General features: G+C 39.8%; 1 protein-coding gene across 3 annotated transcripts in view; it reads right to left on the bottom strand.

Moving 5' to 3' along the window:
- trappc12 (trafficking protein particle complex subunit 12) overlaps nucleotides 1-24545 on the bottom strand; it is a 47556-nt gene that overhangs the window by 2107 nt on the left and 20904 nt on the right. For 2 of the 3 annotated variants that reach the window (XM_029139806.3, XM_029139805.3), the window contains exons 5-10: nucleotides 21961-22099; nucleotides 19372-19484; nucleotides 19016-19088; nucleotides 18117-18190; nucleotides 15855-15953; nucleotides 14018-14121 (exon numbers count right to left, since the gene is read on the bottom strand). In XM_029139806.3, the coding sequence (XP_028995639.1) occupies nucleotides 14018-14121; nucleotides 15855-15953; nucleotides 18117-18190; nucleotides 19016-19088; nucleotides 19372-19484; nucleotides 21961-22099 (602 nt within the window). The remainder of the gene's footprint in view (nucleotides 1-14017; nucleotides 14122-15854; nucleotides 15954-18116; nucleotides 18191-19015; nucleotides 19089-19371; nucleotides 19485-21960; nucleotides 22100-24545) is intronic. The other variant, XM_055505668.1, reaches the window with a different exon arrangement.

Genomic DNA, 24545 nt, shown 5'->3' with positions numbered 1-24545 from the left:
CGAACTAAAAGGATGGAAGTAACAAAGAGTAGCAGTATGTGGTTATATTTTCAAAATAAAATACATAAATACAGTGGCAACAACACCAATTTATATTATATATTTATGGCTTCCAGCATTCACTTTTTTTTACTAATCTTTATTATTAATATTCTTATCATTTTATTCACTGTTTAGTTGTTGTAATCTTTATCTAATGCTGAAAAACATTCAATGTACTGTTTTTCTAATCTTTATCACAGTGAATGCTTTCAGCTTTATTATAGTTCTTCCGTCTGCATCTAACTAGTCCCGCATACTTTAAGCTACAGAAACCATTCCAGACGACGCGGGCTATTACTTTTCTCATTCATATGTTGGATATTTTTCAAGTTATTAAGGTTTTTTTCACTAATTTTTTCCCATTTCAGAATGGAAACAACTTTTCAAATCCTCTTCAGCTTTGTCTATTTTGAGCTTTAACTACTTCCGCATACTTTAAGCTATAGACACCATTTGAACTACAAAATACTCTTCAACTATTCAACTATGTGATGTCATAGCTAGAGTATGAAGAGGCACTTTCTTACGCCAGAACGTTTCTCTTTGACTCGTCACTACAGCCACAGTTTTTACTCTACTGTACATACTAACATATTCGCTTCACTCGTTTGTAGTCATACTTGTCTTTTTCCCAATGATGTTCTGGCTAAGCCATCAAAACTATACTTTAGTCTGTATCTGCCTGAAAGCGAACACAGTTCCGGAAATCCTCCTATTCACTCCAATAGAAAATATTCTCTCACTTCTGAGTAAAATCACAGAGGGACAGGCATTTTTAAATCGCAACTGTGGCCACAATTTTCACTCCTCAAACATAAAACTCACACTAGTTGCTCATTGAACCTTTGTGATTCATAAAGTGAAGTTATTTATGTGATAACCTTTATGGTTTTGTTGTTACAAGCCTTTTAAGCTGGAGTTTAACTCATCCTCATTCCACCTCTTTGTGCTGATCAGTGGAGGTTCCTGCCTGTTCCATGACAGCGGCGCAGCTGCAGCAGGTAAGAGATTAAGCTCAGTAGCACTTTGACTTACAAGTCAAACTCCTAATGCTCACAGCAGTTCTATGAATATTATTGATAAGTTCATTGCGCTGTTGATTCCCCATAAGAGCAGGTGTAGATATTAAGCTTTTTTAAACTATAAACTAAACTTTCATAAAGTTGAGGGGGTGTTTTTAAGGAATTAATTCAACATTACAGCATTCAACAATATATGCAAATTTATAGCACAATGCATTGTGGGTGATGCACCATAACAGGAACTGGTGTTAATAGGAGTGACCATTGCAATGATTAATAAAGAATTATTGCATTAGACTTTTCATGTTGACATTAGAGACTAATCTCTATGTTTAATTATAATATTTTAAAGTATGTCAATATTATCACAAATTTATTTAAATTGTTTTTAATCACAAAATGCTCTTCAGCTTTTTCCTTTCGCTTATACAGTAGAAAAATAATTGATGCATGATTTTGTGTTAAAATATTCACATAGGTTTTCATTTTCTACATTGTAGCAACATTCAAGAATTAAACGGTCCTTCTGGACTGATTGGAACAAGTTAGGTCTACTAACTGATTGTCTAGTTAATTCCTTTGCTTAACTATGATTAGTCTGTGCTTTCACACACCCAACATATCACTGCTCGCCGAGGGTCACTCCCACACACACTATCCCTCACTCATGGTGTGCCACACAAAAAAGAATAAAAACAAAAAGAACAAATTACAACCATACATTCTTATTTACTTAGGTTTACACCTTTGAGACTGTTGCAACATACAAGTCCTTGTTTAATAAAATAAACATGTTAAAATGACTAAGCATTTCTTTCCATCTGGAGGAAGCTCTTCATCTATGTTGTCTTTTGCTTGTTATATCCTGTAGCTCAATTGTGTTCTTGTCTTCGGAGCGGGGGATCTGGATTCGATTCCTGTCTGAGTCATGATTATGCAATCACATTATAATATAAACGTTTGTATTTCCCAAAATATTCAGCTTTTTAAGGAGAGGGGTGCTTCCATTTAACTTTTTAATAGCTTTCATATAGTATAGTGTAGCTGCCTGAGTGTGCAGAGATTTCCAGAAATCCTCCCATTTGTCTATAAAACTTTTCCAGAGAAACGCAGGAGTACAACATTTTGAAATCGCGACATTTTGAAATCGCGACTGTGATCATATTTTTTGGTCAAACATAAAACTCATACCAGTTGCTCATTAAAGCCTTGGCATTCATAAATTCATACTTTATGAATTTATAAATATATACTTTATATAGTATATATATCTATCTATATATATATATATATATATACATGCTCGCCAGATAGCTCAATCACAGGACTTGCATGCGGGGGTTCCCGGTTCGAATCCCCGTTAGGGCGAATAAGCATCCAGTGTGGGTCCTTGGGCAAGACCCTTCAAGCTACCGCCTACCTCATATCATGAGAGACAATGAATCACATGAGATACCGGCTCAGACGTCGCCCAGTCTAACAAGGTCTGCGTCAGGTGTTGGGGAACCAGAGCACCTTGGCGAGAAGTGGGCTACTGGAACAAGAAAGAAATGGCTGAGATGCGAGAACAAGGCTCTGTTGGAATGCTACTACTCAAGTAACCCTAGTCAGAGGGGCTACATGCAAAGAATGTGCGGTGAATGGGAACGGAGAAACCCACATTCAAGGCTGACGGCGAAGCAACTAGTAGCTGAGTGTTCCAACATCCACAAACGGCAACTGCTATCACAACTTGAGATTGACGAGATACAACACAAATGCTACGGCAAGGGGGAGCCAGGACGCTGGGTCAGAGGGGAGGTTTCACCATCTCCCCAACCGGAAATTGGGTACGAAGCCCCAATAAGCACAGATACGCTGAGCGAGGCAGCGACTGACCTGAAAGATAAGATGCGAGATTAAACAGGCAACCCCCGAACCCCACTACAACGGCTAAGTGAAGTACCATCGGAAAGTCTCATGGAAGATGTGAATGCAGCATTGAGAGCGATCCCTACCACAACAATCACAGAAACAAATGAGCTGATATACGCTTCAGCATCAGTGATCCTAGAGGTGCTTGGCTATAAGAGCAACCATGGGAGCCATGAGAAACAATACCCACCATGGAAACGAAGGTTGGAGGCAAAAATCAAGGCAGCTCGGAGGGAAGTGAGCCAAATAACAGAGGCCCAGAGAGGTGCAATGAAAAGACCGATGCCCAAGAGGTACAGCCAGATGCCCATACCTGAAGCACTCGAAACTGCCAAGCAAAGGCTACAAGCCTTTGCCAGCCGCCTAAAGAGATACACCAGAGATAACGAAGCCAGACGAATAAACCGGCTGTTCGCAACACAACCTGCGAAAGTGTACTCGCAATGGCAGGGTAATAACAGCAGAGCAGACCCACCAAGGCTGGAAACTGAACAGTACTGGAAAGGGATATGGGAGAGGGAGGCATCACACAACAGAGATGCACAGTGGCTGGTGGATCTGAGGGAAGACCAGAGCAACCTCCCTGAACAGAATCCAGTGAGTATCACAGTGGCAGACATCCAACAAAGAGTCTCAGGTATGAAAAACTGGACAGCACCTGGCCCTGACATGATCCATGCCTACTGGCTAAAGAAGCTCACTGCAATCCATGAGCACCTGGCAGCACAAATGAACCAGCTGCTAAGGGATGGGACTCACCCTGAATGGCTAACCGAAGGGCGAACGATCCTGATAATGAAGGATCCCTCAAAGGGTGCAGTCCCATCCAACTACCGGCCAATAACCTGCCTCTCCACAACATGGAAGCTCATGTCAGGCATCATCGCAGCTAAGATAAGTGGGCAACTGGGTCAATACATGAGCGAAGCACAGAAGGGCATTAGTAAGGATACCAGAGGAGCCAAACATCAACTCCTGGTAGACAGAACAGTTGCCCAAGACTGCAGAGTGCGACACACCAACCTGTGCACAGCCTGGATCGACTACAAGAAAGCCTATGACTCAATGCCACACACATGGATTACTGAATGCTTGGAGCTGTACAACATCAACAGAACTCTAAGGGTCTTCATTGCAAACTCAATGAGGTTGTGGAAAACCACACTTGAAGCCAATGGGAAGCCACTTGCCCAAGTATCCATCAAATGTGGCATATACCAAGGAGATGCACTGTCCCCACTGCTGTTCTGCATAGGTCTGAACCCCCTCAGCCAAATAATAAACAAGACTGGCTATGGATACCGACTCCGGAACAGGGCCACCATAAGTCACCTCCTCTACATGGATTACATCAAGCTGTACGCTAAGAATGAGCGAGACATCGACTCGCTGATCCACACCACCAGGATCTATAGCTCAGACATTGGGATGTCATTCGGGCTCGAGAAATGTGGGAGGATGATGACAAAGAGAGGCAAGGTAATCCACACAGAAGGGGTCTCACTCCCAGAAGGAACAATAGCAGACATTGAGGACAGTTACAAGTACCTTGGAATACCACAGGCAAACGGCAACCTTGAACAGGCAACAAGGAATGCGGCAACAGCCAAATACCTCCAACGAGTAAGGCAAGTCCTAAGAAGCCTGGAAGGTGAAGGCCACAGTGGTGCCTGTGGTGATTGGAGCACTGGGGGCAGTGACCCCCAAATTGGAGGAATGGCTACAACAGATCCCTGGAATAACATCCGACATCTCAGTCCAGAAAAGTGCAGTCCTAGGAACAGCAAAGATACTGCGCAGAACCCTCAAGCTTCCTGGCCTCTGGTAGAGGACCCGAGCTTGGAAAGTGGATGAGACCACCCGCGTGGGGTGAGAAGGGAGTTTTTTTTATATATATATATAAGTATGTTAATACTTATATATAAGTATATTGTTAAAGTTATTTTTTTGATAACTGTAATGGAAAAATTTTACCTTAGTGCTGTTTCTTATCCAACACACTCGTCATGTGCTGGTTAGGTGCAATACTGAACACTCTCACACAAACAACTAATCTCTTGTGCTGTCGTACATCAAGTCTAAACATCTGATGTTCCATTTGACTGACTAATAATTTATGATATATGTTTGACTTTTACACCTGGACTCTGGCTCCATCCTATCTGACTCCCCACCAGATCCAAGGCTGTTAAAGCGAATGCATTTTGTCTTGGAAGCTCGGTGTTCCTTCCTTTGGATAACAAGACATGACGATGCAGAAGTGAGAAAGCAAACATTATCACTCACAGCGAGATAAGGTGGCGCAAACAATTCCATTGCTGCAGAGAGACATTCCACCAGAGCCAGAGAAAGGGGTTAAAAGGCAGCAGCAACTTGAGGATCGTGGGCTCTTTGCATCACACCTTCGTGGTGTGTGCACTGATCTCCCCAGCTGGTTTTTGGTTTGTTGATGTGCAAAATCAACATCCATGCTTTTTATTTGCTTTCCCCATTATTTTTATTTTCTTTATTATTTCAATAAATCGCACAAAAGGACAACTCTCTCTCATCTACTTCTTTATGGAAAATTTCCACCACAGAAATTGGCGTCTACGAACAGGATCCGCTGCAGGTTGTCTGGACAGTGTGACCAGGGACGATAGTCCTGAGGACTAGGGTCGCTCAGCCTCCAAACCTCTACAGCTGTTCTGAGTGGGAGGACTGCTCACCCGTCTGGATCGCCTCTGACGAGATCCAACGAACTCAAAATGCAACCTCTACTCGGCCCGGTGAGAGAGATTTCGTTTTGTTGCGACTTATCGAAGAAAAAAAAAAAGAACGGGTTTGAAATTGGTTTCAGGTATTCGGGTTTACTTGGCTCTGATCATTTGGTTTAGGGAAAGTAAGTCAAATAACAATTAATTCTAAAACATCTCCAACTAGACTAAAAAATCAACAAAAGAAAATATAACTAGGACTAGAGATGATAATATTTCTAAAACGACTATTTGGCTGAAAACATCCAAAATATAATATTAGGGGAAAAAAATTATAATTTAAATTTAATATTCTGGTAAAAAATTAATTAGGTCAAAGTCTGCCCTGGTGGCCGAGACGGTGGTTGCTAAGGGTTGGCTCGTGGAACCGAGCTTGTTTTTGTCTGTACTGAGGATACAGACCAGTGTGCAGATCTGAGCGCAGTCCAAAGGGAGTGGACAAGGAAATAAAAGACGGCTTCTGTAAGACGGAGCGCGTTTGCAGGGGGGAGTGTTTTTGAGATACGAGGGACCCGGGTCTTAGAGGGGCCTGACGGTGAGGGAGCACTTCCAAGAACCCTGTCGCTGATCTGAGCGGTTCCCTTTCTACGGAGACGTCCGTGGAAGAGAAATTTCGAAAAAAGGTTCCGGCCGGAACACAAAAAGTCTAAGGCAGAAAACCGCCGGGACTCTGAAAGATGGGTTTGGGGCGATCTAAGTCTCCACCACCAGAATGCAGCATTACAAAAGTAAAAAATAATTAAAAGTAAAAAGTAAATATGGTTATTAGTGCGTTTCATGTTTCCATGAGTGGGAAACTGGTTATGGGTTCAAAAGGAGAATCACTTAGTGTAAAAGACATATGCACCTTAAAAAGAAAAGTTAGATACAAAAGATGAGATTTGAAAAAGCAAAACTATCAAAACTAAAGCCCTAAAAGAAACAAAAGAGAGATGAGAGTAACAGAAAAAAAAAGGAGATAACAACTCTGGGGAAGAATTGTTTGCACTCTGCCACACACACACACACACACACACACACACACACACACACACACACACACACACACACACACACACACACACACACACACACACACACACACACACATCATGTCAAGAGCAAATGCTCCCATTGTTTCTGCTCTCTATTCTAATGCAGAACTGAGCGCGATGAGGGTGAATCCGGATCTGGACTCCTTTCCCACCATCAGCAGAAGAACCGAAGGAGAAGAAGCGCCTGTCCAACAACCAGAACAGGGTGGAAGCTCTAACGCCACAGCAGCTGGAGGACACAGACCACAGCATGGATGCCTCACCGACTCCCACAACGTCTGCAGCCATCACGTTCTGGGCTCATCAGATGAACCAGCTACTACAAGCCCTGCACCAGCATGAAAAGACTGTGTCTGAAGCTTCACAGGCCGTGAAACTGTCATACACACATGTGTGTCTGATACAGACACCTGCTTATGACAATCAGCAAAGGAAAACAGGACAGAGAAACAGCAGAGAAGACGTGCTCTGACACAGACACTGGTTGAAACAACAGGAGAGGCTTCAGACGTGATCGGCCCAAAAGAGCTGCATCTGAGGATCCAGGAAAGGTCTGTCATCGAGGAACAACTGTCCCATCTACGTCAGGCTTCACCCACTGGCGCTCACATGAGACTGATGGTTGGGGAAGGAGGAAGGTGACGGTTCCTTTTCACGTGACGTAGAAGACGGTACCGCAAACACACACACACATTCACACACGCAATGAAGAAACACGCTTACAGCTGATACACGCTCAAATTCATGTTCATGCTTGTCTGCTCGCAATGAAGAATCGCTTTTTGCTCAAAAAAAAAAAAAAATCCCAGAGTGATTTTCAAATTATGACAAACAGCTAAATGACAACTGCTGCATGACTTTACAGTCTGATGGGTTTAAACTATTTTAACTTGCAACAAATTCAGTAATAAAATCCTTCATGTTTCTAAAAAGATTTGTGCACACTATAGGTTCGTCTGGCCAGACTAGTAGAAAAACAAAACAAAACCAGACTATAGGAAAACAAAACAGACCATAGGAAGACTGAGACTGACTGAAACAGACTATTAATGACTATTAAAGGGAAGACGACTATTAGAGAGAAGTAATAATAATTACTGTACGTACCAGACTATTAAAGAAAAAACTTATTCTTTCACTGTCTTGTGCAACATCTGACAGCAAGACACCTTAACATTCATTTTTGCTTTCAAACTTATGCCCAGTTAAATTTTTAGGAAGAGATCTCGTGTAGTTTAGATATTTGATTGATTTCCACTCCAGACGGAGTGCAGGTTACGTCTACAGACATTCTAAATAATCCCTCTTTTGTTGGTGTTAACTTCAGCTCAGCTGTACTCTTATTATTGGCTGCTGAGGGGGGGCTGTAACTGAGGCCCTCACACAGGCTGCATCACAGCTTGTTTATGATTTCACACACACACTGACAAACTGACCTCAACTTCCCTCTTTTGGGATGAACACAGGTCTGCGCTTGCGATTTCTCTTACTAACGAACAAAAAAGATTTTTGATTTTTATTCTACAGTTCCACACGTCCCTCTGTGAAAACATGATGGAGACAGATGACAGGACGTGGATCCTTCTGTGAACAGATGTCAACAGGGTGGAGACTGGTGAAAGACTTCTGACCCCATGTGACGTAGTCACCTACTTTGCATACTTTTAGAAAACTTTTTTTATTCTGCCCGTCATGTGCAGCAAACAGTGAACTTGATACCCCCACATTCTAATGACACACTACATGCTTTTGTTTTTATTTTCATTTCAGAGGACGCTCTGACCCAACACTCAGCCTTACAGGAAGCCCTGCTTCCCTGTGGCTCACACACAGACATGATTTAGGTTTGATCAGAGGCTGTGAACCAGTGGTCATCACACCTAAATCTGACCACAGACCATGTAAACAACAACACCCTCTTAAAGGAAGCCATAGATGGTGTTACTGCAGACACCACTAAGCTACTGAAACATTGGATGCTACAGGCCAAAAAGAGAGCCTGTCTAAATTACAGTTTGTTCAGACTAAGGTTATTTTCTGGGTCATTGTAATTACAGCTGATGGCAAATCCATCTCACCCAACAGAGTTGAAGCAATTTGAAACCTGCCTAAACCGTGCACGTAAAAAACAGCTGATGTCTTTTCTAGGTCTTTGTTCTTATTGTAGGAATTTTGTTCCTAACTTTACCTTCTCTGAGGCCCCACTCAGGGTTCTGATGCAGGCGTCGTACACTTCTTGTCTCACATGGACGTCTGAGGCTGAACAACGTTCACCGACCTCATGCTTGCTCTTCAGTCGGCTCCTACTTTGGGTCTGACCCTACGCGACCTTTCACTCAAACAGTGGATGAGAAATCAGGTTGTACGACTTCTGTTCTTTTGTCCTTATACTTTGATTCTTTTGAAATAGATTACATCTTTCTACAGCCCGATGGCTTAGATGCAACACCACCTTACTCAACATGCTGAACATTACTATCAAGAGTCCGTCTTGAAGTCTAGTGCTTTGCTATCACTCTGCTCAGGCTGCAGAGTTGATCGCGTTGACTGAAGCTAGTAAACTAGCAGAAGGAAAGTCTGTTACCATCTACACAGACTCTACAGATGCTCTGTGGAAGCATAGAAAGCTTTTGAAGTCTGATTGCAAACCTATTTTACATCATGATAAGGTTCTGCTTTGCTGGACGCTGTTCTGCCACCTACAGCTATTGCTGTTTGTAACTGTCCAACTCACAACATCATTGACGACTTTGTTTGTGCAGACATGCAGCTGCAGACGCTGCTGCGAAGGTTGCTGCCCAACAACCCCTCCTTCTCCTCATCCTCATTTCCCTCTCCAACTCTCTACCCTTCCTTCCTCATCTCCCTGTGCTTTAAACATTTTCTACCTCACAGGAACGCAGACTCTGGCTGACGAATGGTTCCACCTGTAGCCATGGAGTCTGGTTTGGGCCTGATGACAAGCCGTGCCGCCAAAACACTTTTTCCCCACAATTCAGATTTCCAACAGGTAAAAACAGTCGACAGGACCACTGCACCATCCAACCAGGGGACTGAGCGAACGTTAAGGAGTTCAGGAGGAAGCATTGGGACTCCAAACGGTGGCGAGGCCCCTTCCAGGTCCTTCTGACGACCCACACGGCTGTAAAGATCGCAGAAAGAGCGACTTGGATCCAACTCCATCCAGGAAGGTCCCGGATCTGACAGACGACCCTCCATCTACATCCCACGGAGAATTCACCACTAAAGAAAAGAACTGAGAAGGACGACCCTCGCTGTGCTCACACACGCACTGAGGCGAGGCTGCGTTGACCGTTCAGCTAAAGGTGTGAGCCAAGCGCCGCCTGAAGCTGCGCCGATGAATCACACTATCAGACCATACATCTACACACACGCTCCTGAGAAAACACACACACGAGCAGCCTTGAGTTGCCGACGCGGGACGACGTGTAGACTCTTCACATCACGGGAGTGACAGTGACTCAGACGACATTGGGAGGAAACCTGGCAGTGATAACAAATCCCAAGTGTCTCTGTGATCAGCTGATCAGAACCTGAAGAACTCCATTGGACAATCAATACTTCAACACACAGGTTGGAAACAATCTAACGCTACTGTTCAACAGGACGAAGCAGATTGTTACAAGACATCAATTGTAACCATGCTTTGTTAGACTTCATTTTATGTTACTTGAATTATTGCCTTGATCATATGAGGTTTCTATGTAACTTTACACACTACTTTTGAATGAGAAAATTTCACATAATTCACAACACTGAGTTTAAATATTGATTTGGTGTTTAATTTGCTCACAATCACTTTATTCACTGCTACAATTAGTTTTATCCTTCATCTACAGATGAAAGACAACACAAGCGGCAATATGCATCATCATTCTGGTTAAATCCCTGAATCTCCTATTCATTCTAGACCCAAATGTACAATTAAAGATCTGAATTATCCCACTGGTTAGAGGTCTCATCATGCATGCAACCTCAGCAACACTCTCGTATGAAATGACACAATGCACTATGATCAAAAACCCCAACTCTAATTCACTTAATGACTTTGACGATGATTTTAGGCTATCTGACCACAAAATATAATATGATACAAATATGATAATGGGCTTATTTTCTTCACATGCTCATACAGAGGTTATTCTTGTTTAACTACCCACCAAAACAGCTTCCCACCTTTTATCCCTAAGTTACTTGCATTTTATGTGAAGGTGTATTTTTGAATTTTGACTTACTGTAATACACTTACTGTTTCATTTGTAAGGGCTGTTACTACAAAATGCAATGTTTGAAATTTTTTATTATTTTAGTGTTTGATTAATGTGTAATCAAAAGGGGGGAATGTAATGGAAAAATTTTACCTTAGTGCTGTTTCTTATCCAACACACTCGTCATGTGCTGGTTAGGTGCAATACTGAACATTCTCACACAAACAACTAATCTCTTGTGCTGTCGTACATCAAGTCTAAACATCTGATGTTCCATTTGACTGACTAATAATTTATGATATATGTTTGTCTTTTACACCCGGTCTCTGGCTCCATCCTATCTGACTCCCCACCAGACCCAAGGCTGTTAAAGCGAATGCATCTTGTCTTGGAAGCTCGGTGTTCCTTCCTTTGGATAACAAGACATAAAGATGCAGAAGTGAGAAAGCAAACATTCTCACTCACAGCGAGATAAGGTGGCGCAAACAATTCCATTGCTGCAGAGAGACATTCCACCAGAGCCAGAGAAAGGGGTTAAAAGGCAGAAGCAACTTTAGGATCGTGGGCTCTTTGCATCACACCTTCGTGGTGTGTGCACTGATCTCCCCAGCTAGTTTTTGGTTTGTTGATGTGCACAATCAACATCCATGCTTTTTATTTGCTTTCCCCATATTTTTATTTTCTTTATTATTTCAATAAATCGCACAAAAGGACAACTCTCTCTCATCTACTTCTTTATGGAAAATTTCCACCACATAACTAATATGGTTTTGCAGTAACAAGCCTGTTTATCAGGGGTGCAACTCTGCTTTCACAGCACAGAATGAGCCTGATTTCCCGCCTTTCGTCTCCATGACAACGGCACAGCTGCAGCTTTGACTGGCAGATCAAACTCCTGATGCCCATTGTAGCAGTTCTATAAATATAACTAATTAATTCATTGATGTTTGATTGTTTAATAATTAATCACACGATTCCTTTGAATCCTTTCAAAATAAAATTACCAATCCAGAGTTTTAGCTTTAATGGCACTATTTTTGCTTTACCTATTCACAATTACGCAATGGTGACTAGGTGACTAGGAGACTATGTTACAGTTTAGTAATTACCCGCACATGCGTCCTCCATAACCTTTCAAAATAAGAGCACCAATTTACATATTTAGCTAAAAAAATAGCAACATTTCTGCTTTCAATTGGTTTATTATGAGGTATGGTATATTATGGTTATTGATACTATTTTACATTTTAACAAGTACCTCCACACGCTTCTTCCATATCTTTTCAAAATAAAAGTGCCAATTCAATTTATTAGCTTCATTTTTATACCTCTGACTGGTTCATGACAGCTAATTAATAAGACTATCTTACAGTTTAGCAATAACCCACATACCTTCTCCAAATTCTTTCAAAATAAAAGCAGTCTAAAGCTATCATTTTTATATCTATATAAGATTTCTGGATTTGACTCTTTAATACTAAATAATACTTAATGAGACTATTTTATAGTTTAGTAGGCACACACACTTCCTTCATATCCTTTCAAAATAAAAGCACCAATAGAAGACACTAGAATAGCACTATTCTGCTTTTGAATGGGTAATTGTGACTAGTTAATAAGACTATTTTACAATTTAGCAATTACCCCCACACACCTCCTCCAAATCCTTTCAAAATAAAAGCCCCAATCAATTAAAAAAATCAACCACTTCTTTTGTAGCAAATTTCAGCTGTATGAAATATTTCCACAAATTTGAGCTATTGCTATATTTAACCGTTCTGATACATTTAGCTATATTCCATCAAATTAGGCCAACCTTTATACACTTCTTCATTTTCAACAGTTCTTCAATTCCTTCAAACCTTTTTAAAGTTTCCTGAATTTCAAATTCTACTTCAGCTTCTTCTGCAAATATTCCACTGTAAACAACTTCTGATTCTTTTGGGATATATGGGAAATGCTTTATCTAGTTAAATTAATAATACAACTTAAAACAAAACACAAAACACCTGAAATTCATGAAAATGTATCTAAATTTGATAATGCATTAATTGTCAAATAGTATCGGTATTGGTATCAATATCGGCGATGGTGAGTGGCGACTGGTCCAGTATTTACTTGGTATTGAATCGACACCAAAGCTTGCAGTATTGCCCACCACTACTGAGTGGAAAAAATTTACCACCTGTGATCCACAGAATCAATTGGCTAGGTGAAGACACGTGGGACTCGCATTCAATTGGCCAATGCGTTCTCGCATCTACAAAGTAACTACCGTAAATATTTCATTTTCAATTAAATTTCATTTATTAATGTCAGCTGGAATAACTGATTTATTTATTATTTTTAGTATGTATTTATTAATTTAGGCTAGTTTTACAGAGACAAACTCTAGATAAGACTTTATTGATCCCACAATGGGGAAAATCCTGTGTTTCAGCAGCAGTATAACAGAGACAGATATTATAGTGTAGAGAAAAGAAAAACAACATTGACAATTTGCCATAATTATACTTCTAGAATCTTAAAAAAATGGTGTCCACATTTAATCGCTAAATAATAATAAGTTTTTTGCTCCTTAAAAATGATTACTTTACTGGGTTACTACATGTAGCCTAGTGTATATAAATTTTTTAAAAGTAAATGTTACAAATTATATGGCTGAATGAGATCAGTCATCTGCCATGAAGTAAAATTTGGTACTTTATAGGTCACGTGTTGATCTCCAGTCCTCGAGGGCCGGTGTCCCTGCTGGTTTTCCAGCTCTCTCTGCTGATTACCTTGATCAGTTGTGTCAGTTGGCTTTTCCAGCTTGTCATTGACTGAACACACCTGGTCAAGGTAATCAGTAGGAGCTGGGGCAGCGAGAGGTGGAAAACCAGCAGGACAGTGGCCCTCGTCTGCATCACTTTGACACCCCTGTTCTAAATTATCTAGATGGGTTCTGCCACCTGAGCGTTGCCTCATACTTGACCTCTTATCAGAGCTATATAAATACTAAATAGCCCTAAAACACATACCTGTTCATCAGAAGGCATACGGTGTGACAGGGCTGACTTTCTTCCATCTGGCAGGCTCTTTCCACTTCCTGGAAGTACCTCTCTGCTGTTTTAATGTCTCCAATCTGGCCATAAACAACACAGCACCAACACATTAGTGCTCACCCTCCAAGTGGTTAATGTGTGTTGTTCTATTGTAAAAGTAGTAAGCACAAATTAACCAAATTAGCTTTCATAATCTTTCAGGGTAGACTCACTGCAAAGAAAATATTTTTACCTTCATAATATAAGAAAAATATACATGATAGAACTTTGTTTTTTTTGTGCAATATACTTTACGGTTGATATTACAATATTTACTTGTGTGTTTATATATGTGAAAGAAAACTCCTCTGGGTCTCTAGTTGTTTGCCACAATAACTTTCTATTTTTATCTTCGTAAGAAATCTCAACACCTGAGAAAATTTGCAGTTAAGGTCAAAGAGGAGGTTTGCACACACTGCAACAGGGGATTTTGGCACACTCCTCCATACAGATTTCCTCTTGATCAGTCAGGTTTCAGGGCTGTCGCTGAGCAACGCTGATAACGTTGACATGCTTCTTGCGGAGTCACTCCTTGATTATCCTGGCTGTGTGCTTCGGGTCGTCATGTCAGTTTTACGCCTTGGTCTAGGACGAAGGTGCAACGGAGTATTGCCGACCTCCCCTCCTGTCCTCTCTCCTGCTTCAGACCCTCCATTTTAGGGCACAGGTTTATCAAAAAATTCCGCCACCATTACCAAGACAACAAACACTTCTAATTCTCCTAATCACTTCTAATTGTTTCCTGGCGGGGTTAGTCGTGAAGTCCTCTAACTTAAACTCCATGGCGGATTTACCTCCGCCTCTTGAGGAGTGCAGACGTGTTTTGTCTCTGCTCCCACTCTACTTTTGCTAGCAGTGTCCTTGTCCTGTCTCTTTTGAGCACCCTCAGCTCACTTTATGTCATTGACCAACTCCTCCCTTGTAGTTCTGGGCTGATTCTTTAACTTCCATTCCTTTACCTTCCATCATTATCATCAGTGATACCCCAAGAGTTGAGATCTTGCATGCATCAGTCTGAGGGAAACTGACAGTAGTCTTCAGCCTCTTCCATTTTCTAACAATTGCTCCAACAGATCTATTGATCTATTTTCACCAAGCCACTTGGCAATTCCCCCGTAGCCCTTTCCAGCTTTGTGGAGGTCCATAATTATGTGTTAAAATATTTATGTTCAGCAGTGTAAGACAAATAAATTGTTTAAAAAGCATACAATGTAATTCCTGGAATCTTTTTTATTCTGTCTCTCAGAGTGGAAATGCATGAATGAATGATTTCATTGATCCCCTTGGGGAAATTGTGCATTTGACCCATACACACACAAGGAGGAGTAGCAGTGAGTAGCCACACGTGGGGAACCCGGGAAGCTAGTGTGAAGTGACTTGCTCAAGGGCACACCTTGAGCACCTTCTGCCTCCCAGGCCAATGCGCTACCCACTACCACCAGACCGCCAAAAATTTGTGTGTCTATATATATATGTATTTCTATATATCTTTTTGAGTGGCAAAAAAAAGGCCTCAGTCCCAGACTGCATCACACTGTGAATGACGAGGTCATGGGCCCCAGTGGGTAATTCTTACACAGTTCTACATTTAAAATTTTATTTATATTCTTTTTATACTATACTATTTATACTAATTGAAAGTGAAAGCTGAAGACTAAGCTTGGTAGGAAATAAAATGTGATGTTTGACTATTAGACCCAGCTGTGTCTGTGCGCAGACTAATAGTGTCTTATAATGTATTAATGGGTGTGAATGTGTACGTTAATGTGTGGACCTGCAAGAAGATGCGTCCTATCCCACTGAGCAACTGAACTCTCTGCTGGGGTTTATACTTTATGATGGAGTGATAGGTCTCCACAGCCAGAATGTAGTCCTAAAAGAGACAAAGTAGAAGAGAGAAAGAAACAGATTAAAGGGAAGCTAGTAAAGAATAGTGTGTTAGTGAAATTGTAAAAAGTCACAGACAGGTGGAGAGTGAGCAAGGTAAAAAGGGTGACTTGACAGAGACAGCATTAATCAAACATATGGAGTATGAGCAGGGCGAGGTGACGATCCTCCCACCTCCACATTGCACTGCTTCACATGGTGACTGTGCATACAGAAGGTGTCTGTGGAATCGATATGAACTAAAAACGCTCTGCTTTACTACTTGCATTTTACTGTACAAAAGAATATGTTCAAATCCTAAATATTTTTGTGTGGCAAAGTTGGTATATGAAAACTTTTGTACAGATGTTTAGTTACTGGTCAGGGCGCTCCATGTCATCAAGTCTGTATAACTCACTGCTGGTACAAAAGACAGGAAAGATGAGGACTACTAGGTTGTACATGTATTTTAATGTATATCTATGTATTTTAGGTGTTTGTGTTAAATTGAGATAGAGAATGCAATGTTGAAATGGGCTACAATGTTATAAGCAGGTTACGGATGGAAGAAATCTGTATCGAAAGAGTGCAAAAATAAAATTTGACTTATTTTTTATTCATTCAACTAAGAACTTTAGGCCAAAATAGTTTGAAATTTTTAATTTACACTCAATTGAAATTCATTTTGTTGTCTAAAAATACTAATCCATCTATGTCTTTCTTCTGCTGTCGGAACAAAGCAATTGCAGGATAAATAAAGGTATTCTATTCTATTCTATTCTATTCTATTCTATTCTATTCTATTCTATTCGTGGTGGTCCTATATGTGCATACATATAAATGGAAGACCATCTCTTTTAGTCTATATTTGTTCATTTTATTTTAGATTTTAGATTTCATGTAATTGTTGTATTTCTCTTTTTTATTTTCTATAAGACATTTGCCCGGTTCGTCTTGTCTAAGGCACTTGATTGCACTGTTAGCTATGTTAACCTGCATATGCCAATAAACAATCTAATCTCAATCTGAATGTTCATTAAACTGTTTAAAACCAATTATTGCCCCTAGTACAAATAATATCAATCATTGAGCTAAGGTCAAAGTCCCAGAAAGGTTAGAGTTTGGCTGCAACCAAATCTGATTGAACTTATGAGAAAAGTAATGTATGCCTCTTTGATGTATAGCTCTTTACATCAAACACAGAAAGCTTTAAAAGGTCATTAATGCTAATTGTCCACTCAAATTTTCATTTGATAAAGAAATTATTAACTGATAAAAGTGGTTCTATTCTCACATCTTAATTTAATCCTGATACTTGAGAGAGTGTTACATACTGTAGGCAGGGTGGTCAAAAAGTGCAATCATGGACAACAGGTAGTCAGTTGAAATGTTTGGTCAGAGAAATATTTCTATTCAGATGCCAGGTTACCTAAATGAACCAGGTTGTCCCTGAGGATACAGCAGTGCAAGAGTATATGAAAACATCTAAAAACATCTAAGATTTATAATAGTACCAGTCAGGTGTTTCAGTGAAATAGAGTGATAATCATCATCAGAGTGTGGCGTAGAAATCTGGGTTTTATTATTACAAAATGGGATATTTACAATATAGGTTCAATACAGGTCTACAAATCTGAGAGGACACAAGGAACCACTTATTTGCCTTACTAGACATCTTATGCAGTGACAAATATTAATTAACCTAAAATGGTGTGTACAAGAAGTAAAGCAAACTCTAAAGAACTCTACAAAAAGAACAAAGTTTCTTACTTTGCCTTGTCAAAGTCTATCTTAGAGTGTGGTATACTACTATACAAATAGAGCTAGAAACAATAAAAAAAATGTGATTTACCAGTGGATGGCACTGTCGATCTGTTTACCAACCAATCCAAAATTCCCATTTGTTCCTTCCCTACTCTTGCTCACGCTGTGTCTCCACTCTCTCACTGACCAAGAATCCAATTAGTGGTCAGTCTAGGGGGATTTCAGAGATCTCTGATGTCAGGCTTCTCTCCCTCTCTCAGACACATACACACATGCACTGCAATACATTGTGACGCATGCACGCATGCACGCACACACACACACACACACACACACACACACACACACACACACACACACACACACACACACACACACACACACACACACACACACACACACCTACCTTCATCAGCAGCAGACAGTTTGCCATGGAGTACATGACCCGACTCAGACGGGACCTCCAAAGCTCAAGTGATGCTAAAAACAGCAGACAAAGATATAGGGGTAATTTTGTATTTTAATTCTGTTTTTTTAAAGTCCCTGTAACATAACCCTATAACCCATCAACCATTTAATTCTCCAATTTCTTTTACACCTCCCCTCTTGCACTCCCTTTCTCCTTGTTTCACACCAGGGTTTTTTTTAAACTCAGGTGGTAAGGAAGTCACTGCAGCAAACACTGCTTTCCTGTGCTCCCTGTGGAAGAGCTTGTGTGCAGGCACATTAGTATTCATTTCTGTACTCGTGTGACTATTCGTGTGTGTGGGGAAGAGGAGCTAATCACTCAGTAGGGGTCTGGTGTGTAAAGGTATTGACTTGACTGTCGACTGTCTGCCTTGGCAGGTAGAGGAGAGGCAGGCAGCATAGCTATTACACAGTTTTTTCTCAAAAGGAGGGTAACTGCCAGAGTGCCTTCATAAACACATACGTATGTATTTCACCCTGCTGGGTAAAAACATAAACCCAAATTTGATACCTAAATTCCTTTACTTAACAAACTGACAAGATAGTTAAATTAGAGCTCACAGAACTAAGTTTAGATACATCAAGCTGTATGAAGGTGATGGTGTCTGCCTATTTCCCCAGCAGAACTTGAGCCTGCAGTCCTGCACCAGGTGTGCCTTTGCCTCAGTGTGTGCGTGTGTGTGTGTAAGAATTACCCACTGGGGCCCATGACCTCACTCGTCATTCACAGTGTGATGCAGTCTGGGATTGATGCCAGTTCTGTAGCCAACTGTGTGGGGTGTTGGGAGGAAAGGTGGGGGGAGGGGGGTTTATGTGTGCGTGCGTGGATATGCATACCTTGTCTGTTCTCCTGTGTTAGAGTGATCATGCTGCCATCCTCAGCCAAGCCTTTCTCTAAATTCTCCAGAATCTGTTAAACATGGTGGGAGTGGAGAGTGGGGATCAAACTTTACAGGGGGTGCTGACTTAATGAAAGTGCTAAACATAATTTCATGTGTATACTGGAATGAGCATTTTTAAAAACTAGAATCTAAGCCATATTTGGATGTTTACACAAGTGGGCTTGAGCATTTACAGGGCTAATGTGCTTTTGTGTGCATGGGTGGTTTTATTGTGCAAAGGCTACACAATATGCATTTCCTTTATGTTTATCCAGAAGCTCTGTTCATGTATGTGTATGTGGCTATACTAACAGCAAGGCAGCCAGTTCTGAGGTTGTGCAGACGGTCCAGAGCCTCCTGGGGCTTGGCCAGGTACTGAGGAAGCTCAGCATGCAGCAGCCGCATGGAGAATGGCACCATAGAACCTGGACAGCAGGGAGGTAGATCAAGAAGGCACGAAATATGTGAGGGAAATGGGAATATAAGAAACAGGGTAGGACATAGCAGGAGACAGCGAAAAAGGAAAAAAGAGAAAGAGGGCAGAGAGAGATAAAGGAAGACACAGAGTGCGAGATGAGAATATAAACTCATCCACCCACACACAGACTGCATAGCCCTGGAGGCAGGAACCTACAGATGGCACTGAGCTGCGTATGGTTGCTTATTAAACCCTCTCATCTCTCCCCCTCTCTCTCTGTGTGCCTCACAGCTCCATCAGTCATGTCTCTGTCTCGCTCTGCTTCTACATCATTCACACTGTCTCACTGTGACTCACACACATGCACAAAAAAACGGATCCCTGAAGAAGTGCCTATATTCAAGTGAGTCCCTGGGCTTTCATCAGAGACTCTTTGATTTTGCCATCAAATCTAAACCCCATCTACAGTAGATGATCCAACTTTGAGTGATGCTTCTACATGACTATGTATCTCTATTTCTATTACCATTATCAATCTGCTTGGACTTTCCCACCTATAGTACAGACTATACATCCTTTTCCTCCATGCACCTCAGTGTCTGTATTACTGCCCTCTTTTACAATATTCTATCCTCTTACTGACTAAATAGATGTCTCATAAGTCTTCATTTGATTTCTTTTGGGCATCAGCAAGTTTTATCAACCTTAATACTTGAAAATATTCAATAGAATAAAGCACTCTTTAACTAAACAGCCAAATATCACAAACAGAACAGTGGATTTGCTTGCTGTGGTTAATTTTGTAACACCAGACAAGCTTACATTGTAGCACAAAATCTTCCTAAATGTAGAAAGCTGTCAGTGCAGTTATAAAGCTGTTAATGGAACATTTCTTGTATAAGCTTTAGTAATGAATAACAAAGTAATGATGAGTTGAGGTACTACTATTACTTGCTAAAAACAAGTTAGTAAATCCAGCATAGCTTTCATGTTGCTAGCTATTTAAAATGGCATTGTCCTTTTTAAAACTAAATGTAGCGCACAATAAAAACATTTTTAACTCTAATTTAAGTTATGAGCTCAGAATATTGCATCTATTTTGTACAGATGTTTAGTTACTGGTCAGGGCGCTCCATGTCATCAAGTCTGTATAACTCAATGCTGGTACAAAAGACAGGAAAGATGAGGACTACTAGGTTGTACATGTATTTTAATGTATATCTATGTATTTTAGGTGTTTGTGTTAAATTGAGATAGAGAATGCAATGTTGAAATGGGCTACAATGTTATAAGCAGGTTACGGATGGAAGAAATCTGTATCAAAAGAGTGCAAAAATAAAATTTGACTTATTTTTTATTCATTCAACTAAGAACTTTGGGCCAAAATGGTTTGAAATTTTTAATTTACACTCAATTGAAATTCATTTTGTTGTCTAAAAATACTAATCCATCTATGTCTTTCTTCTGCTGTCGGAACAAAGCAATTGCAGGATAAATAAAGGTATTCTATTCTATTCTATTCTATTCTATTCTATTCTATTCTATTCTATTCGTGGTGGTCCTATATGTGCATACATATAAATGGAAGACCATCTCTTTTAGTCTATATTTGTTCATTTTATTTTAATTTTAGATTTCACGTAATTGTTGTATTTCTCTTTTTTATTTTCTATAAGAGATTTGGCCGGTTTGTCTTGTCTAAGGCACTTTATTGCATTGTTAGCTATGTTAACCTGCATATGCCAATAAACAATCTAATCTCAATCTGAATGTTCATTAAACTGTTTAAAACCAATTATTGCCCCTAGTACAAATAATATCGATCATTGAGCTAAGGTCAAAGTCCCAGAAAGGTTAGAGTTTGGCTGCAACCAAATCTGATTGAACTTATGAGAAAAGTAATGTATGCCTCTTTGATGTATAGCTCTTTACATCAAACACAGAAAGCTTTAAAAGGCCATTAATGCTAATTGTCCACTCAAATTTTCATTTGATAAAGAAATTATTAACTGATAAAAGTGGTTCTATTCTCACATCTTAATTTAATCCTGATACTTGAGAGAGTGTTACATACTGTAGGCAGGGTGGTCAAAAAGTGCAATCACAGACAAGTGGAGTTGTTGGAGCCTCTTGACGATACAGTCTAACATCAAGCTCCTGGCAAAAACTTTCCTTTGAATATTTAATAGGACAGTGGTGGTATGCTTGTATATCATAGAGCGAGCAAGCTAATAACATATTTAAAACTCTCAGATAAGGCATTCAAAGCAGATTCTTTGAATATGACTATTCAACCTTCAGTTGGATCTTAGAAAGAGAAGCTTTTTAATAAGAGGTGTCTAAAAATCCATGTTTGTACAACTCAAGAGACTGAATGTAACCGTTTTTATGATCAATAATAATGTGCCTCCTAGGCAAAGGTCAATAATAACTAATATGGACAGATGTAGGCAGAGTGTGCATGTGTGTTTGTATGCAAATACCTCTCCTTCCAGGGTAAACTGTAGGGTAGTACTCATAGTACAGGTCTGGCTGATCCAGGTTGCCGAAGGGTTCAAACTCTATCTCAGCATTTTGGAAGAGATTCAGCTTGGTAAGCAGGGCGAGACGTAAAAACCAGAGCTGGAACACAACCAAACTTCTGTGTTTGTAAAATGTTGACACATTTATAAAATCTGGAGATCAAAGGCAACACAAGAAAAAGATGCATTGTGAAAATCATCTTCTGTTTAAGAAGATGATGTTTGCACTGACAATCAACAGACTCTACAATACATACTGTATATGTATTTTTTTACCATTACATTCATCCATCCATTTTCAACTACTTATCGCGGGGGGAGCAGTCTAAGCAGAGAGCCCCAGGCTTCCCTCTCCCTGGACACTTCCTCTCCCCAAAAGGCATGCCCGGGTCAAGAAAAACAGTACAGTGAATGCTTCCAGCATAAGGCTAATTCACTAAGGTGCAAGGGTGCAACACATAAAACAAGAAGAAAACAACAGGTCTGTGTATATTACTGATGAGGAAATTATATATATTCAAATTTATAGCACAATGCCTTGTGGGTAATGCACCATAACATATACTGGTGTAAATAGAAGTGACCCTTGCAATGATTTCTGAATGACTTTTGCGTTAGACTCTTCACATTTACATCAGAGTTGCAACTTAAAATCTGTTGTTAATATCAGCTTTTTTGTTCCAGAACAATATTTTAAGTATTTTAAATAAGTATTTTTTTAATCTTCAACTTTGTCTTTTTACCTATAGATACAATGATTGACACAAGATTTAATAAGAAAATATTAACATTTGCCTTAGGTTTACACATTTGAAACTGTTGCAACATTCAAGTCCTTGAAAGGACTAAGCTATGCTAATTGACTAACTGTGCAGTTCATTCATATACTAATCTATAAATCTGAACATTATAACCCCAGGTATTTCTGTGCTTGTGGAGTGATAAGAAGTGATTGTCTTTTTTCAGGTGCTCCCTTGGCAGAGTGGAAACCCCATTTATTTTTCACACATCCAACGTATGCACTCTGAGGGTCACTCACACACTCTCTTCCCTCAGGGTGCAGCACATAAAACAAGAAGAACATGTTACAAACATGTGAACAAAAATAATTTAATTATTTTTTTTCACTAAAGTTATAACATTACTTAAATCCTAACTTTAACTGTAACACTACGAAAACAAGAATGTTACTTTACCCATAAGCCTTATTGGCTCCAGGAGGAAAATAGGCCCCCTGGGCCCCTACAATGTGTTAAAATAATAAAAAAATGCTCATTGAAGTTATTTTTGTGATAACCATTATGGATTTGCTGTAACAAGCCTGTTGAGCAGGGGGGCAAATCAGCTTCACCGCTTCACCCCAACTGATTGAGCTGAACTGTGGAGGTTCCTGCCTTTGGAGCACTGTCTCCATGACAACGGCACAGCTGCAGTAGATCAGTGATTTAGCTCAGTAACAGTTTGATTGACAGGTTAAACACAAATTACTGCTGACCATTGCAATGACTGATGCATGGTTCTGTATTAAAATATTCACATTTGTCTTAGGTTTGCACCTTCGAGACTGTTGCAACATTCAAGCCTTCATTTAATAAAATAAACATGTTAAAATTACTAAGCATTTCTTTCCATCTGGAGGAAGCTCCAGATGGCTAGCTACGTCATCTTTCAGCTATTATATTCTGTAGCTCAATAAGATAAGTTCTTGGCTCTGGAGTGGGGGATCTGGGTTTGATTCCTGTCTGAGCCATGTTTATGCAATCAAATAATATAAAGATTTTTATTTCCCAGATAAACTGAGTTATATGCTTAATGTATTACTATATTAGTAATCTATATTATAGATTAAGACATTTTCTAAAGTTTCAGTTTTTTCAGTAGTATGTATACTGCTCCTCTGAGCAGTGCTTTAAGCAGCTAGTGTGGCTAAAGAGCATGACTCTGATGCAGGAGATCCTGGTTTGAAACCTGACTAGAACAAGTCTTTCGACAAAATTCAGAAGGATTTACAGGACTATAGTCAAGTTTGAAACATTTTATGATTTTTATAGAAATCAAACTGCTTTTGTTTTATTTGTATATACATTCAACTCATCAGATAGTTTCATTAATGTTTCAACTGATTAATTACAAATAGTTAATTAGAATATTTTACAGTATAATAAAAACCCACACTCCCTCTCTAAAAATCTTTTCACAATAAAAGATATCCAATTGCTTATTAGCATGTTTTCTGCTTTTGATTGGATAGTTACTGACACTGTTTTAAGTTTACCAGTTAAGCACACACATCCCCCAAATCCTTTCAGAAATAAAGTATCAAGTCAAAATCATTAGCTTTTGTAGGAAATGTTTCAACTGCTTTAGCTTTTTCCTCATCTACCACTCATATCCCGTGGCTCAATGGTTTAAGTCAAGGACTTAAACCATTGAGCTATTTTTGAGTTATATATTTAAAATATCAGCAACTTTCAGCTTTATTATAAAAGGATCATCTGTGACTAGTCATTCACACTGTTATGCACTTTATCAAATAACCACACACT

Source organism: Betta splendens, chromosome 22 (assembly GCF_900634795.4).
Source record: "Betta splendens chromosome 22, fBetSpl5.4, whole genome shotgun sequence".
Lineage (NCBI taxonomy): Eukaryota > Metazoa > Chordata > Actinopteri > Anabantiformes > Osphronemidae > Betta > Betta splendens.
This window is presented reverse-complemented; position numbering and strand designations above follow the sequence as displayed.